The 18,454-nt window shown below is 40.0% G+C and overlaps 1 protein-coding gene across 1 annotated transcript in view; it reads right to left on the minus strand.

The window, feature by feature from the left end:
* Positions 1-18,454, minus strand: part of LOC146636238 (Fc receptor-like protein 5) — a 57,505-nt gene that overhangs the window by 25,477 nt on the left and 13,574 nt on the right. Inside the window, exons 7-10 of the mRNA XM_085350311.1 lie at positions 13,690-13,953; positions 13,285-13,567; positions 11,544-11,803; positions 11,143-11,421 (exon numbers count right to left, since the gene is read on the minus strand). Coding sequence (XP_085206437.1) covers positions 11,143-11,421; positions 11,544-11,803; positions 13,285-13,567; positions 13,690-13,953 — 1,086 coding nt within the window. The remainder of the gene's footprint in view (positions 1-11,142; positions 11,422-11,543; positions 11,804-13,284; positions 13,568-13,689; positions 13,954-18,454) is intronic.

The following is an 18,454-nucleotide window of genomic DNA, read 5'->3' on the forward strand; positions in this document are numbered from 1 at the left end:
TTCTGGTGATTTGTGTAACCCTGCCGCATCAATTATGTGGCCCAGGTATTCCACCGATTCTTGGAAAAACAGGCACTTCTCCTGTTTGAGACGCAGGCCATAGTCCTCCAGCCTGCCCAAAACTGCCTTAAGGGTTCTCAGGTGTGTCTCTTTATCTGGACCACTGACGAGGATGTCATCCAGATAACAATGGGTGTATGGTAGGCCGAGAAGCACTTGATCCATAGCCTTCTGAAACAATGCAGGTGAAGACGCCACTCCAAAAGGCAAGCGATTGAAACGGAACAGCCCTTTTTGTGTCGAAATAGTCAGCAGCTTCTTAGACTCCTCTTCTACCTCCATCTGTAAGTAGGCATTTGCTAAGTCTAGCTTACTGAAATGCTGACCTCCTGCTAGAGAAGCAAACAGGTCCTCAATGCGTGGAAGTGGGTACTTATCCACACAGAGCTGCGAATTAAGAGTGACCTTGAAATCACCACAGAGTGTCACTGAGCCATCCTTCTTGTTGACAGGGACCACGGGCGTAGCCCAATCACTATGCTCCACTGGTGTGATCACCCCAAGCTCAGTCAGGCGTTTCAGTTCTGCCTCCACCCGAGGGCGGAGAGCATAAGGCACGTTACGTGGTGGACAGAATTTGGGGACACTATCAGGCCTAAGAGTCAATCTGGCTTTAATTCCTTTCATTGTGCCCAGCTCCTTAGAGAAAACGGCAGAGTGTTTCTTTAGCACAGCCTCCAGATTGTCATTTCCGCTTTGCTCTCTGGCATGGACCATCTTTAAGTCTTTCCAGTTCAGCTTAATCACTCTCAGCCGCTCCCTACCAAACAGTGGTGGAGCATCCACCTTTACCACGTACAAGGGTAGAGTTGCACGCTGCTTATTCAGTTCAACTTGCACCTTGATGACCCCTTCTGGTGCCAGCGGCTCCCCAATGTACGTTTTCAGCATGATGTCAGTGGGTTGCACCGGCAACTGACTCAGCATACTTTTATATTGTTCCCATGGGATCAAAGACACAGCAGCCCCTGTATCCATCTCCATCTCCATTTTCTTCCCGTTAACTACAGGCATTAGGGAGATACGTGAATATTTCTCTTTTCGTGACAAAGAATACAGCTCCAACTCACTATCAGTGTCGGGTCTGGTTCCTTCACTTTCTCTCTCCTCTGCAGCAACATGATGAATTCTCCTCTTTTTGTCCTTTGCTCTGTTTTTAACTGCATTGCCTTTCAGCTCATGTTTCCCCTCTTTCTCTTTCCTGTTCCAATCTTGGCTGCTTCTGGCTCTACCTTTGCACATGCGTTTCGTGTGGCCCTTCCTTCCACACTGGTGACAGTCACGGTCTTTGTACCAGCAGTTATTATCAGTATGATTCATTTTCCCGCAGCGGCGGCATTTATCACCTTTTTGTGACAGCACCGCATTCACTTTAAGGGAACCACTCAACTGCTGCACTTCACGTGTTGCTGTCTCTGCCGACACAGCATAATCAACTGCTTTGCGAAACGTGAGATCCGTTTCAGTCAAAAGACGCTTCTGCACAGTTTCACACTTTAATCCACACACAAATCTGTCTCGTAGAGCATCTTCCAGATACGCACCAAACTCGAAATGTTCTGACAGTCTTTTCAGCACCGCCACATACTGTGCGACCGTTTCTTCTTCCCCCTGATTCCTCTTGTGGAACCGGAACCTTTCAGCTATTACCAGCGGTTTGGGAGCAAAATGATCTTGCAAAACACCCACAATATTGTCATACTGCATTGTCCCAGGCTTGCTTGGCGCCACTAGATTACGCAGCAGACCGTAAGTCTTGGGACCCATCACACTCAGCAGCACCGGGACCCGTTTCTCAGGCTGAATGTCATTAGCAAGGATGTAATGCTCAAAACGTTCAATATACGTCGCCCATTGCTCACCAGCATCATCAAAGGGGTCCATCTGCCCAATCATTCCAGCCATGATGTATCCGCTGTCCACAGCCAACACTGTCGTTTCTGACTCGTCGGCGAAAAAGCAGCTAGCAGCTAGCTCCGATGCTAATTCACCACGCGATTGTCCGTTTTCTGTCCAAACTCGGCCACGCAGTCAGTTCATGCTCAGTAGACGGCCAAGTCTTCTAGACGTCACAACTCGTCGCCAATTTATGTTATATTTCCACTGTAGTGTCAATACACTATTAGAGCTTATGCCGAGTCAGACTGCACACACAATAGTTTGTTTACAAGTTGACTTCTTCTTTTTATTGGGAACACAGAAGTAGCACACACACACAACTGGGCGTGGTGCCCCCTACTGGCGATGGCTTGCATAGCACACAATAATTCTTGGCTCATACATAACAAAGTCATCACAGTCTGCTCAGAGAAACAAAGGGGGTCAGAAAAGAATTAAAGGGTGACCTGAACCACTAGACTCACATGTCATATGTACTCTTGTCTACACGCTGAGGCATCTGTCAATTAATATTAATCTGAAACATCATCACCCTCCTTTTTTCTTCTTTGTGTGTGTGTTTGTATTCAGATTTGTGAAGTTGTGCCCTTAATCTTCATAACATCAAAATCAATAATCAAAAACACCAGCAAAGTGCATCATGATGAGACCCAGAATCAAAACATTACAGCAAGCTGAATACACTAGTGTATATAACACCCAGCAGTGTGGTAAATTGTGCTGAGAGAGTATCTGCACCCCATAAGACCAAGAAGCCAAGAGCACCAGCATGCTGTGTGAGAAACATGCATGAAAGTCAGAACACCTCTGTCAGTGCGTTCACGTGGCTAGTGGGTCCTCTCTGTGGCTGACTGGCTGTTAACCCAGTGAGTGAGAGTTTCTCCCACTGCATTGGGCCGTATCCTTCTGCTGCACTAAAGGACAGTTTTGCAGCCATGTAGCTCTGCTCATGTCATGTGCAGCCTTCCCACATCACATAATTTCTGGGCATGACTGTGGAGTCCATCAGAGCCTCCCTGTCCCTCACCCCGAATTGACAGCAGACCTTCGGGGTGTGCCTAGACCCATTTGGGCTTCACTCGCGGGTCAGCTCCTGAGGGTGAGGGCTCTACAGTCTACAGCTGTTATATCAGTCATTGGGCATCTCTTTTTTTTTTTTTTTTTTTTAGCAGTTATGAAAAGTTTATTGCCTTTTTCCTCACTTCTTTTAACCTGATGTGTACACGTTTTTTTTTTTTTTTTGGTATGACCACCTTTATTCTTCAAAGCTGTCTGAACTTTCAAGCTTTCTCAAAATTTCTACAAGTAGTCTTCTCGAATAGTTCTCCAAGCTTCCTGAACTACATTCAAAGCTTTTCTTTGGATGTCAGCTGCCTTTTATTCTGTTCGTTGTTAAGATGATCCCACACCGCTTCAATAATGTTGAGGTCCAGGATCTCAGGAGGCCAGTCCATGACTGATAGCTTTCCACTTTGTATTTTCAATACAAATATACTGTGCTGCATTGGCCTTGAGTTTGGGATCATCACACCGCTGAAAAATTAAGCTGTTACCAATCAGATGCTTTCCAGATGGTATTAAATGGTGGATCAAAATCTGATGGTATTTTTCTGCATTTACAATTCCAATAATTTGAAAAGATAGGGTTAAGTAGAGACCCACTCTTGTATCCCTCTTCTAAACTCCTCCATACGTATTGATGAAACTTTGAATTTGTATTCATCACTCTATTAGACCTGTTGTCACTTATTTTCAGCTCAGTTCTTGTATAATTGGCATACCTCAGCTTTGTCTCTCATGTTATCCTCCCTAAGAATTGCTTCTTGACGCCACTATTCTGTTAAGATAATTTATTTCGCTTCAGCAAATAGTGTGATGGAATAACTCTGAGGCATTGGGCGTCTCTGACATAAATATGCTGGAGCTGCAAGCTGTCATCCTGGCACTCAAGCAGTTTCTGTCGTGACTGTTAGGGTGCCATGTTATCATCAAGACAGAAAGCATGGTCACAGTAGCCTACATCAACAGGTAAGGGGGCCGAGGGTCTCCCCTCCTCTGCATGATAGCTACCAGACTGTGGCAGTGGGATCACCCCGTTCTACTCACTGAAAGCAGTTTATGTGCCAGGGCCACTGAACATGAAAGTGGACATAACAATATGTTGAGGGGGAGCCCAATCCAACAGGAGTGGAGACTCCATCCAGATGTGGTCCACCAGATCTGGAGTCCCTTCAGAGGAGCAGAAGTTTTTTTACCCCAGAGAATCGACACATTGTCATCTGTTCTTCTCCCTGCAGACAACTTGGTGCACTCCTCACCACAGGCTCTTCTCTGTGCCTTCCCTCCATACCCCTCCTCCAGTTATTCCTTCACCAGGTCCAGACCGAGGAGTTGATCCTGGTGACCCCTCTTTGGCCACACATGCTAGTTTTCAGCTATCATGCCACTCATGGCCAGGACACCCCTGGAGCTCCCTGTTCTGAGAGACCTCCTATCCCAGGTGAGGGGGTCACTGTTCCATCTTTTCCCAGTAGGGCTCAGGGTGACAGCCTGTACCCTGAGAGGGAGAGGCTCCATGCCTGGCCTGATCTAAAAGTGAGAATGCTGCAGGAGTTTTGTGCGCCATCCACCAGGACTGCCTACTGCTTCCTTCGGGGGCTGTTTGCCTCCTGGTGTGCGGCCCACCAGCTGGACCCCCACCAGACCACAGTTAACATGATTCTTTTTGAGCTGCACACTCTGTCGGTCCAAAGGCAATGATGAAGGTGACACAGGGGTTATCCTCCAGCCTAACCCTGGGTTGCTGCTGACGACCCCATCTGAATTTCACCTGTCCAAGTCAGTGGAGTTATGAATATTCCTCACAGGGGACCTGCACAAGGAGGCAGCTGGGAGCCAGGTTGCCCTGTGCCATCTCTGTGCTTTGGCACAGAACTTCTTGCTTATCCGGCCGTTCAGGAAGTCAGACCAGCCGTTTGTGAGCTTCCACTATGGAATTCTGGTCAGACCCTTGTCTAAGTCTCGATTGTCCCACAGGGTTGTGGAGGCCATTCAGCAGGCATATGTCTCTTCGGATGTTCCCCTCGCTTCCAGAGTGCGGACCCACTGTGTCACAATATTAAAAATTTTAATCACTTTCAGCCAATAATCAATATACATATATTTTTAATTAAAATTATTAACCTATCACAGAGAGAGCTATGTGTGCATGCAGCTAAATTTGTCCACCACTACAAACAGTCACGTGTTAGAGAGCACAGCTCATGCAGTGAAAACCTTGTGTGCTGTCCATGGTGCTGAAATTATATCAGTTTAATGAATTTAATATGACTACTTATTAGTCGTGTGCAATACTGCAAGATTTGGTATCAATCTGATACCAAGTAAATACCAGGCCTATATCGCTGATACTGATACCAGTACCAATACTTTTTAATAATTACCATCATCAGTGTTGCTAATTCTGAATGAATTTTCATGACCTTTAAGACAGCCAGGTTGCTTCTTAGATGGAACTGCAGCAGTGCGTACAGGAAAGAAACAGAAAGTAAAGTATCGAGTTCATTACGTGTTGGTTGACCAGGAGGACTGGGAGACTATGACAGATACAATAAATTATAAATGGATTATGTCTCCCTCTATTGGCCACCAGCTGTAAACACAGTCCAGTGATTGTACTTGGAAGATGTGTTCAGAGTCTGACATGAGAAATATGGGAGAGGAACTATATCTGTATGTCCACACTGACACTTACTCTTATTTACCATGGGCCCACCAGCGGAGAATGTGCTTTAGAAAAGAAGAGAAGCTGAGATTTACAGGGATATTTGGTGTATTACGGTACAATCACAATAGTGTAAGCATAGTTTGATTTCCAAAACACTTCGCCCAGTCATGAAGAATTTTCTTAATACTGTTTGTATAAAGAAAAATTTAACATATTTAAACGATGCCTTCTCTGTGAAATTGGTGAAATAAAAAATGTGATATAGGCTTTTAGGCAAGAAGTGCAAAACAAAAAATAACTTAAAAACCTCTGGAATTAAAAAAATGGTACAGAAAGAAGGCCTTATCTGTATAAGAAAAATTACCTGTACCGCGAGGGTACGAGGGAAATTTCTTTTGCAGTTCATCTGAAAAGCTGCACTTACGCTTTGGCATCTTTTAAAGATCATCTGTTCCATCTGTGAGGCAGAACAACCACTCACAAAGCAGCAGCTCGGCATGTGACATCACACATATGACCCATATGTGTGATGTCACACCTGTAGGCCTACAGAAAAACCCGGACATTTTCATCAGTCTCGAAAATCCCCTTGGACAGAACGTGAAAAGAGGACATGTCCGGGGGAAAGAGGACGGTTGGTTACCCTAGATCACACGCTATCGCTGTCTTAACACAGAAAAGTCAACTCCGGCTGGTTTTACCAGGGTGACTCGCACTACTGTATCTCTCGACCAGTTGGGCTCGAGAGAAACGGTTACTGAAAGATGAGAAGAAAAACATTACGAAACTTTACGGTGCATCATTAGAATGCACGGTCCAATCACAGGTAAGTAATGATGACACGTGGAGCATTTGGCTCTCCACAATAGAGAGAGATTTGCAATATAAAAAGAAGGATATACAAAAAATTGAGTGGGCTAGGCTCAAATACTTTTTTGTATTAGTATAGTTCATATTCAAAGTTGATGTTGTATTACATTTCATTTATGTTAAATCTGTTTCCACTTAACTATAAATCTAAAAAAACAGAGTCTGTTTTTTCCCCACTGTTGTTCCACTGTCATACGGATACAATAAAGTATAACGACTGCCAGGTATTGAAAGCTGAGGATTTTCTGGGGAAAAAAGGGCAAAAGCTGTCACTTACAGTATGATTTCTGACACTTTTACAGCCAAGATTATGATACCTGGTAAAGGGTCTTTTAAAGGACCTACCTTTGAACAATGATATCTGCTGTTTTCTGTCTGTACCGTTCGGCACTGTATTTTTGTCTGACATTTTTCTAAATGAGAGTTTTCATCAGTTGTCACAGTGTGGTATTTTTCCTAGTACAGGTAGATCATATAAAATGTGCAGAACTCAGAAGAACAAAGACGTTTTGTCGTGATATTATTTGATTATTTTTAAAAGCACCACAATTATTTTACACACATCAAACTGTAAACAGCATAAAAGACACAAACATCACCTACAGAAAACAATTTGATCACACACAAAATGTTCTCTGTCATGGCCTCAGTGATGACATGAATAACATTATAAAATCTGAACATTGACAATAAGTTTTTGTGCATCACAATTTGGAAACATGTATAGTAACATAATTCGTATTATTTATTGTTACTTATATGAAAAATATGCAATAAACATCTCCATACAGCAAGCTTTTGTTAAATTCCCCAATTCTTTGATCTTTGCGCTGAAGGAAGAACAACACTCGGTGTATAAATGCTCAATCAACAATCTCTTTAATCGATACAATTCTCTTTATTCCATACAACACTTTGAGCATTACAAACGGCCAGACGGGAGATGTGGACAGGAGGGTGTCTGGCAAAATCTCGAAGTGTCTGACCGTTTCTCACACTCTTGTAGCTTCAGCCTCCCTCTAAACTAAGCATTTACATTTTTTCTCTCTCTCAGTAAGTGTAAGTTATGACCTTGGCTTCCTGTGCAGTATGTTTTGTTCTTTCTAATCAGACAAATAAGGCTTTGATTCTCTGCAAACAGCATTTCTTATAAATCAGCACTATAATGCATCATAAGACAGTGTAATATTTCATTCCTGCTTTTTCTCAGAACAAATAATCAACTAATTTTATTACATGTACATGGGGATTTTCACAGTTCAGCATCAATCATCAAAATCTGCTGGGGCAGTCCCAACAGCACACAGAGGTCAACAACCTTTGTCTTCTCAAAACTAGGCGCCTGCTAATGTCTCTCTATCTGCTGTCTCCCTTTCTCGTGTCCTTGCTGCCCATTTCTTCGCACACTGTGTTCTCCTTTCTGTCGCCTCTGCTTCTCACATACACCTCTGACTTATTCTCCCAATTCTGTGTGTCTGCTCTATGTGTGAGTGTTTAGCAGCTTGACCTATGGCCTACTTAAATGAATAACGGATATAATGCTTTACTATCGTTAATACAACTAAATCCCTAATACTAAAATAATCTATTCTTACACTTTAAAGATAACATGTAAAATTCAGCAGGAAGTGAGTGAACATCTTATAGAAATAAAACAAAGAGACTGAAACAAACTCACAGAACCAAATCATGAAATTGTGTCTTGATGGAAACAATGTCCCACACCATCCACCCTCCACTTATTACAACAGAAATAAACACAATAGGATTTTAATACAAAGATGAACCATATAATCAGTCTTCCAGTGTTGATATTAAACCAAGAGCATGTCATTGTTTACACTGACGTTGTTGACGTTGTTCGTGAGTCTTGAGTTTTGTTGAAATAATCTTTTTATGGACCTGAAACAAAATCAGAACAAATACGAGTTTGAAAGTGAAAAACAAAGAAATAATGTTGCCAAAGATGTGATGATGCTTTCTGACCTTTTACACGTTCATGCTTTAATCACACAGAACTGATCTCATCTATTTTATTCAGACATCACAACAGCAGCAGAACACAACTAAAGCCAATCGTATAAAAAGTGATTCAGCTCATCAGCTCCACAAACTTTAGCAATGATGTCACACATTTAACTGCACATGTAATCTGATTACTAATGATTCAGTGTGTGTAGAGTTCACATTTGTACCTGAGGCTGATTCAGGATTCACATTATTGTAGTCAGAGCTCTCCTCTGTGCCATCATGTCTGCCTGTTGTGATGATGGATTATTGTGTTTAATAACATGGAGACTGTCTTCCTCTAAAATGACACAAGTTACAAAAACATTCGACCAATTATTACATTTCATGTTTCTTGTACTCACTCCTTTTATCAAGACCTTCAAGCTGAAATCCAGATGTGACGTTGTTGTATTCATCTGCTGAAATAATGAAGTTTGATCAGTCAGAATAAATATTTACATTTCTTACAGCTCTGCTATTATCAAAGTTTATACTGTTTGTACCACTTCCAGTGTTTCCAGAGCCTCTGATTGATTCATAGACTGAAAGATCACCTACAAGTCATTGAAAATAAGAAAGAAGGAAGAAAAATATTATTTCTTTTTGTTTTTGTCACTGTTTGCTGGAAAACTGAGTGTTGAAAACTGTATTAAAGAGAAAAGTAATAATTTCTGGTCTCACCATGAAGAAGAGAGGAGTAAACCTGAGTTTCATTCTGGTTGGATGTTTGTTGTGAAGCAGAGCTTTGATTGGTGCTCTGAGACTGAGTGAGACTGAAACAAAAAAATGTAAGTTTAATGAGGAATAATTCAAAGTTAGTTTCATTTAAAGTTATATAAATGAAACTAAACTGCTGCACCAACCTGTTACAACAGGGTTCTGTAAAAAGCACAAAGATTATTACATCAGTTTGTTTAAAAGTGTCACAGCATTAAAAAAACATTTTTCTTGTAAATTTTCAAACAGAAAGTCTCTCACCCTTTATCTGTTTATAGCAACACATCAGCAGCAGCACGACAATAATTCCACTAACAAGTCCGATGATGAACGGAACGATAAATGAACTTCTTTCACGTCCAAAACCTGAAACTAGAAAATGTCAGATTTTGGATCTGAAATCTTAATATAACGAAACAAAAACTGATGTTTACATTGAGATTTTCTGTTTCCTGCCAGAAACTGTCAGCATGACTCTGCTCTGTGGTTTCATGTTGTGACTCCTGTTCTACACTACTTGCAGTCTTACTTGTAGAATTGTTACAGAACTAATTGTGAATTTATGTTGATTTGGAGATTTGCTGAAAATGATTGTTTCACATTCATAATCCCACCTAGTCTCCCCTCCTTGGATCACATTCCTGACACTGATTCTCTAGACTCCACATTTTACATGACTATTCATATTCAACCATTTCCAATAAGAACATTTTTACAATGCCAAAGAGGTTACCATGAGATATAATGCTGTTTGACCTTCATAGTAATCCTCAATCATCAATCTATTCAATATTGCTGAATCCAAACTCACCAGTTGTGTTAATCTGAATTTCTTGGCTGTCCTCTGTGTAGTAAACTGGGTTTCCTCTTCCTCCTCTGCACCTGTAGAGTCCTTCCTGTGAGACACTGATTTGTCCATTTGATGTGGGGACAACATCCACTGTGGTATTATCTCTGTACCAGTAGTATTTCCATCCAGATGATGATGATGGGTTCACAGAGCAGGTCAGGGTCACACTGCCCCCTACTGGAACAGTTGTGTTATCAGCTCTCAGTTTGGCCTTTGGTTTATCTGCAGTTCAGTTTAGAAAAAGAACAAAAGTCAATGACTGAATCGTGTACATACGGATGTTCACTGTTCATAGACACAAACTACATCTTTCTTGGCTGCTACCTCAAAGCAGATTGTGCGCTGTCAGTCCTGTGTGCTGCATGTGACTGAATCAAAACCGTTTAAATAACTAGATGTAAATGGTGAACATCAACAAATCTTGGTGATCTTGAAGAGATACAAATTGTACAATCGTTTTGATCAAAGCTGTGAAAGTTTTATATTATCTTTGCTGTATTTAAAAAGTACTTGAAGATTGATTAATAAGCTGGTCCGTCTTTAGGACCTGGGAGTTTAAAGGGATCAATCTCAATCAGCCTCCTGCTAAAGGTGAGTGGCAGTGACTCAGAGTTATGAGACTGTTAATCATAGAAACAGTACCACTATTTTTGGTGGTATGTCTGTCTGTGTGTGTTTATTTATTTGATCAGATGATAGTTCAGAATTACTTTTATTCTTTTTATAGAAATTGTAGATCAATTGTTATTTGTTTGAATATATTATTTATTTATCCTGTTTATATCATTATTGTCCTCAGGTGATGGAGCAGCAGGTCAGCATTGGCGTCTCTATACCAGCTGAAAGTTCATGACACAAAGTGGTGACAAACTGTCTACAATGAGGCTACTATCAGCTGCAGCTCTTTGTCTTACTAACAATGTAACATGCTTTGTAGACCATTGAATTCATCCTGTGCTGACCATTATGACATTTGTCAAATGGAGATCACACAACAAACATGACTTACTTGATGCTGACAATGTGAAGGCTTCACTCCACTCTGTTGAAGAATATGAGTCATCTCTGCGTCGACTCTTACACATGTAGTCTCCACTGCTGGACTCAGAAACACTGAATGTCACATCATTATTGTGAGTCCACTGTGTGGGTGTCCTGGGTCCTCTCCATTCATACTCCCACTCAGTGGTTTCACCTCCTTCCTGCACCTCACATGTCAGAGTGATCGTCTCACCTCTGAATATCTGAGGCCAGTTGGGTTGTTGTTTTACAACAACTTTATTGGAAACTGTTCACACATATTAACAGTTGAGATACAAACAGAAACATGAAATCAACACAGAAAACTCAACATTGTATGTTTGATAATCATGAGTGAATGTATATTTCAAACTAAATGACTGAACTCACTGGTTTTCTCAATGTTGACATGATCACTTATATAAGTGTAGTAAACTGGGTTTCCTCTTGTTCCTCTGCAGCGGTAGATTCCTCCTTGAGATACTCTGATATCTCTGTTTTGTTGATCTCTGATTTGACCTTCAGAGGTTGTTTGGGTTCGTCTGAACCACTCATATTTCCATCCATCAGAGCTCTGCACAGAGCAGGTCAGTGTCACACTGCCCCCTACTGGTATGATTGTTGTTCCTGCTGTCAGTGTGGCCCTGGGTCTATATGCTGTTATGAAAAAGGAAACATATACATTTTTCATCCTCTTGACTAAAAATACAAGAAAATACATTTAAACTTTAAAAACTCCCCAGATGAAAGAACAAACTTTTTTCTCTGCACTTTAAGACAGTTTGATTTTCTGTTGCTGAATTGTGTCTATGTCAACATGATGCCAGAGCTGCAGTAACTCTTACATCACAAAGTAAGGATAGTAAAACTATTTGTCCATTTTCTGGCCTGAAGAAGTTACACTGAATGTAAACTAATGGAGTTCACTGCTGAAGGAAACACAATGATGTGTTAAGAGGGAAATGTTTGGTGTTTGTTTTATACTGTATAATAGAAAGAAGTCACCTTTTGTGAAGGTTTAAATGTTTCTTTTCCTTTTTAAAACTATATTTTTATCTGCTGTTGCTGTTATTATACATTAAAACACATACATGTAGTAATGATCGATTACAGCATTTGTGCGCAAAGTAACAGGTAAAATACAGCAGTCCTGGTTAAAGTTTCAAATTTCACAGCATGAAAAAAGTTTCCATAACAAAATTAATTAAAGATACTCTGTATTTTATACTATTTCTGAATATTTGAACACACATTATGAATAAATGCTACTGGTTACAGTGATAAAGCAGGGAGGTCTTCACTGATACAGTCAGAGACAGTAACTAACATCAAATATCAAAAATCACATCATTAATAATATCAGTAAATCAAACATATCCATCACTTATGTGATTCTACATTCACACACACACACACACTGAACTGGACCATCTTCAGGTTCTGTGAGTGACTTTAAAGGGCTCAATCTCAGTATCCTCCTGCTGGAGGTGACTAGTGGTGGAGATTATGGTAGTCATAGTAACAGTAACAATATTTTTATGTTTATGTTATATTTTTAACTTCCCTCCCTCGATTCTCCTCCATCTGCTGCTTTGCTCTGGTGTCTTTTTTGGAGTGAAGCTGGTGTGGCTCCAACCATAAATGTTTTCAATTGAGCTCTAAATCTAATTGGTCATCATTGCTTTTTGTATTAAACACAGTCATGTGTGTGTTTTATTTTAACAAATGGCAGTGTTTTATGAGAGGACAGGCCAGAATGACTTAAAAAAAAATACAAACTGTAGATTTATTGTTATTTGTTGTAAACTACTACTACTACTATTATTATTATTATTATTATTATTATTATTATTATTATTATTATTATTATTATTATTATTATTATTATTATTATGTCTGTTTATTTCTGTCATTATTGTCCTCAGGTGATGGAGCAGCAGGTCAGCATTGGCGTCTCTATACCAGCTGAAAGTTCATGACACAAAGTGGTGACAAACTGTCTACAATGAGGCTACTATCAGCTGCAGCTCTTTGTCTGACTAACAATGTAACATGCTTTGTAGACCATTGAATTCATCCTGTGCTGACCATTATGACATTTGTCAAATGGAGATCACACAACAAACATGACTTACTTGATGCTGACAATGTGAAGGCTTCACTCCACTCTGTTGAAGAATATGAGTCATCTCTGCGTCGACTCTTACACATGTAGTCTCCACTGCTGGACTCAGAAACACTGAATGTCACATCATTATTGTGTGTCCACTGTGTGGGTGTCCCGCGTTCTCTCCATTCATACTCCCACTCAGTGGTTTCACCTCCTTCCTGCACCTCACATGTCAGAGTGATCGTCTCACCTCTGAATATCTGAGGCCAGTTGGGTTGTTGTTTTACAACAACTTTATTGGAAACTGTTTACACATATTAACAGTTGAGATACAAACAGAAACATGAAATCAACACAGAAAACTTTACATTGTATGTTTGATAATCATGAGTGAATGTATATTTCAAACTAAATGACTGAACTCACAGGTTATCTCAATGGTGACATCATCACTTCTATCAGTGTAGTAAACTGGGTTTCCTCTTTTTCCTCTGCAGCTGTAGATTCCTCCTTCAGATACTCTGATATCTCTGTTTTGTTGATCTCTGATTTGAACTTCAGAGGTTGTTTGGGTTCGTCTGAACCACTCATATTTCCATCCATCAGAGCTCTGCACAGAGCAGGTCAGTGTCACACTGCCCCCTACTGGTATGATTGTAGTTCCTGCTGTCAGTGTGGCCCTGGGTTTATCTGATGTTATGAAAAAGGAGGAAAATTATATAAATATGCAGATGATTCATTAAAATTGCATAAAAACAATCAATCATACCTAAAACAGATCTGAAGATTTTCAGTTAGTGACTCTGGGTAAATGGATATGGCCCTGGGTCTATATGCTGTTATGAAAAAGCAGGTAAGAAAATATACACCTGATACAATGTAAATGTAAAATATCCTAAATTTTAAAAGATTTCTTCAAGTGACTCAAATTCCAACAAAACAAAATCTACACAAATATTTTCTTTATATTGTTTTTTTCTTTCCTTGCAGTTTAAGACATTTCAAATTTTCTCTGATTTCTGTCTCAACATGGTAACAGAGCTGCAGTATAATGAAGGGAATGAGACACAGAAGGAGAGCACAGCTGGGAGTAATAGACTATGTGCACATTAGCATATGCTACTTCCGGTGGGGAAACTCCTGTAGGGCGCTTCGTTTCCGGTGTTATATTCGCTCCTTGTTTACTGCCGCTTTTTCCAAAACAAGTCAACCAAATTGATGAATCGAGGTGAGATTTACATTTCTCGAGATGTCTTGGGCATTTACGGAATATGTATGTAGATGCTGTTCATAGACCTGTCGATATTTTTCCCCCTCGCCTCAGAGCAGAACAGAGAAAGGATTTAAATTCTATATTTCTCAGTATTTGTAAACAGCGGTCCCTCGTTTATCGCGGGTGTTATGTTCTAAAAATAACCAGCGATAGGTGAAATCAAGTAGCCAATTTTATTTTTTTGATGGTGGTAAACGTTTCGTCGACATTGTTGTGTTTGTTGGGGAAAAAGCAGTGTGACTGCACTTCAGAGTCACACTGCTAGCCATCGATGCAGCGATTGTGTACTGTGCAGCAGAGACGGCACGGAGGAGATCGTCTGCAGCGATCAGGACGCAGGACACAATGTGATGTAAAAAAAAAAACGTGCAAACTTGCACTAACAAATCTGCTAAACAGCGAGTTGAAAGGTGAACCGCGTCATAGCGAAGGACCACTGTAATTTTGAAGGTAAGTCACAACATACCCTTCATAAATACTAATGTATAGAAACCCTTACCAGCAATCATTCATTTTTTGTGTGGCTTTTTTCACGGTTTGTTAACATGCTGTGTAGGTGTGTGCTTGACTAGCTGATATCGACATAACAGGGAAACATCTGGTTTGACTATTCTTCACCTGTAGTTTGAATGCTGAACATTTGCCTGTTTAAATCATGAGACCAGTCACTATACAGAGATTTGCTTCTGAATGTGGACGATGTGTCTTCTGCTGCAGTGATGCAGTTCTGCTTGTGTTGAGTGATGTAAACAACTGATTGATCTAAACGCTTAAATGTCAAAATTGATCATTAGATTTTTTTATGACACACAGTGGTGAGTGTTCCCACCTTCTGCTCTTTGTAACTTAACGCGATCTTTCAGTTTTTGAGTTCTGGACATGATTTTGGAGGATATCTTCGCAGTAGCGATTGACCACAAAGTAAAGCTACCAGAAATGTACAACCCCAGATCCTGTCTCAAACCAGGAAGTTATCATTTTCTCGTGCACAGGGTCTATTAGGGGGACGAGACAAGGGAAACAAAACTAGAAACACTGACATGAGACGCAGACCTTCAAAGTAAAACAGGAAACACACCGACTGAACTCTAGACATGTAAACTTAACAGAGACTGAGACAGAACATAGAGACCTGAAACGTGGGACAGAAATGCACAGAGTAAACACAACATGAACACATAAAACAAAACCTAAGAACTAAAACCATAACAGCCATAACTGATCCTGGGGTAATAATAATAATAACTGCAATAATCAAAACAGCAAAGGACTCAGAACATAAAACATATTATAAAATACCAAAACACACGAGACTCAAAATGCTGAACCGTGACAACTGGAGCATCAGGGGCCAAATCACAAAACACGTTTATGAACGACTGAGCCACACATTTAATTTCTGACTGATTAACATATTATCATTAAAAATAAAAACAGTATTATCAAATATTATAACCCCATTATTGTTTATTATTTTTTAACTTTATAACACTTTATATATTCAGAAATAACTTGGCAGGTTGGGGCCGTAAATCACTTTGTAACATAAGTTTTTGTCATAATATTATCCCCCTCTGATCTCCAAACTTTGGGGAATCCATGTTGTTTTATTTCTTATGACATTTTTAAACTCACCAGTTTCCTGAATGATGACTGGATCACTTTCTACTGTGAGTAAATTTGTCCCTTTTATACATCCTCTGCAGGCGTAGATGCCGCCTTTAGAGGTCACAAGTTCTCCCTTTGATTCACCAGCTACTTTGGTCTTCTGGTTAGAGTAAACACTGGGTTCTCTGAACCAGTCATATTCAAAGTCAGCAGAGTTCTTCACATCACAGGTCAGTGTGATGTGAAGAACAGCAAAACTCAGTGAGATAATCTGCACTACACACACTGTTGATGTTTTCAGATCAGATAAACATGAAAAGAAAATCCACATGTATGAAACCACAGCTCTTCAGTAAATGTACAGTTTGTATCGTGGGTGTGTGCTTGAGTGCTCACACAGTTAACATGGTTATATTAACATTTTAACCAATAAATCAATGAAATGTTTGGTTCATGATACAAAATATAACACAGAGGACGTCATTTAGAGCAACACAAGAAGAAGAAAACAGTTTCTCACCTTCAGTGTTTCCATGTCTGACTGTACTGAGCACTAAAATAATGAATGAAACATCATCAGACATTATACAACTGACAAAATCACAATAAATATTTTTTTAAAATCTTCACATGGCACAGTTATTACTCATCACCAAATATATGTGTTTCTATTAGCTGTGAAACTAGCTGGAAACATCTAGTCTGCTGTGTTGAAGCTGTCAGGTAAACAGGTTAAAGCAGTGATACACTGTAATTGTCACCAATGAGAAACATTTTCCTTCATCACTGCCATTCAAACAGTAAAGGTGTGTATTGTACTCACAGAATAATCCCAGCAAACAGAGCAAAGAGTGCCCCATCCTCACGTCCAGCCCTGCACGCTGATCTGCATCTAATCTCAAAGGTTTCGACTTTGCCTTGATAAAGAGAAGCTGCACTTAATGTAGATAAGACCAGAGTTTATATTCAGCTCCTCCTTCTATCACCTCTCTGTGCTTCCTTCCTTTTACACCAACCTCAAACAGCTCCTGTAGCTTTGACCACAGCAGTTGTGTGACGTGTTCACATTTCCTGTCCACTGCAAACATTTAAGTTTCTTTCCTGTTTAGTGTTCCTACCTTTCTCTGTGATATACAAAGGTGCTCTGTTGCTTAGTTACTGACACACTTTGCAGGTCATAGTTTTATCTTTGTTGTCGTGTCCTGCCTCCACCCTCCAGTATCACAACTACAGACTCACTGATCTGTCTGACTGAATGTGAACAAATTTATCTTTGTCTCCTCTGACAGAAGAATATCCGACCAACATTCATCAAGTTTCTTTTCATCCTCTTTAACAAAGTTTGTTGCTTGGCCTTTTCTGCTCACGTTAAAGAACCTGATGTCTACAGACACACATGCAGTGCACAGATTAACCAGCGGGGATCAGCAACTCATGCAGAGCCCTCAGCTGAGACATCCAACATGGCTGACATCAGTCAACGAACCTTCAACGATTCCTCAAAGACATTTTTACCAGTTTTCTAAAAGATTTGTGAACATTGTGAAAGGAAACTCAAAGTTTAATGTGTTAAAAAGAAACTTTAATGTTTTTATTTGAAGATAAACTGAGAAACAAATTGTACAAAAAATGCCAGATGCAGCTAAAAAAGATTTTTTCCACCTCATGTGAAAAATATTTATTTTTTAGAAGGTTCAAATAAACACACCAGCTTTTAAAAAGTTTTCATTTTATTTATGATTCAGGCTTTAGAGGGTTAATATCGGAGCTTCTAATAAACAAATAAACAGAGGTCTGATATCAGGACTGTAATAAAATAATTATTAGATTTTTGCCTTTTTTCATTGATGTTGCCACAGTCTGTCACAGCTCCACAGCTCTTCCTTGTCAGTGGGATGTGTTAGTCATCTTCCTCACCTGCTCCAGTCAGCTCAGGTTGGCACATTTGTTCTCCATCCTCAAATAGCTGCACATAAAAGGACCGACTGTTCATCCACTCACTGAGTTACAGCACACTGAGGAAACTAGCCTGACTGCAGAGAATCACCCTTGTAGTTTATCCACTTAATCCAGTCTTCTTCTGTCTCTGATCTTCTCCAGTGTTCAACCTGCAAACCTTCAGTTGTGCAAACACACACCTGCTGTGGAAACACACACCTGCCTGTTCACTCTCTACTCATCTGAGCTCTGTGTGATTACATTTAGAGAAAGTTGGCCCTGTTTTAGCATCTTGTTTTAGATTTTAGATTCTTATGGTTTTCTTTTTCAGATAATAATAATAAATATTAACTATTAACAGTAAATTAGCAA

Source organism: Diplotaxodon limnothrissa, linkage group LG3 (genome assembly GCF_057381915.1).
Source record: "Diplotaxodon limnothrissa isolate DT_005_m linkage group LG3, D_limnothrissa_male_GT1.1, whole genome shotgun sequence".
NCBI classification, from domain to species: domain Eukaryota; kingdom Metazoa; phylum Chordata; class Actinopteri; order Cichliformes; family Cichlidae; genus Diplotaxodon; species Diplotaxodon limnothrissa.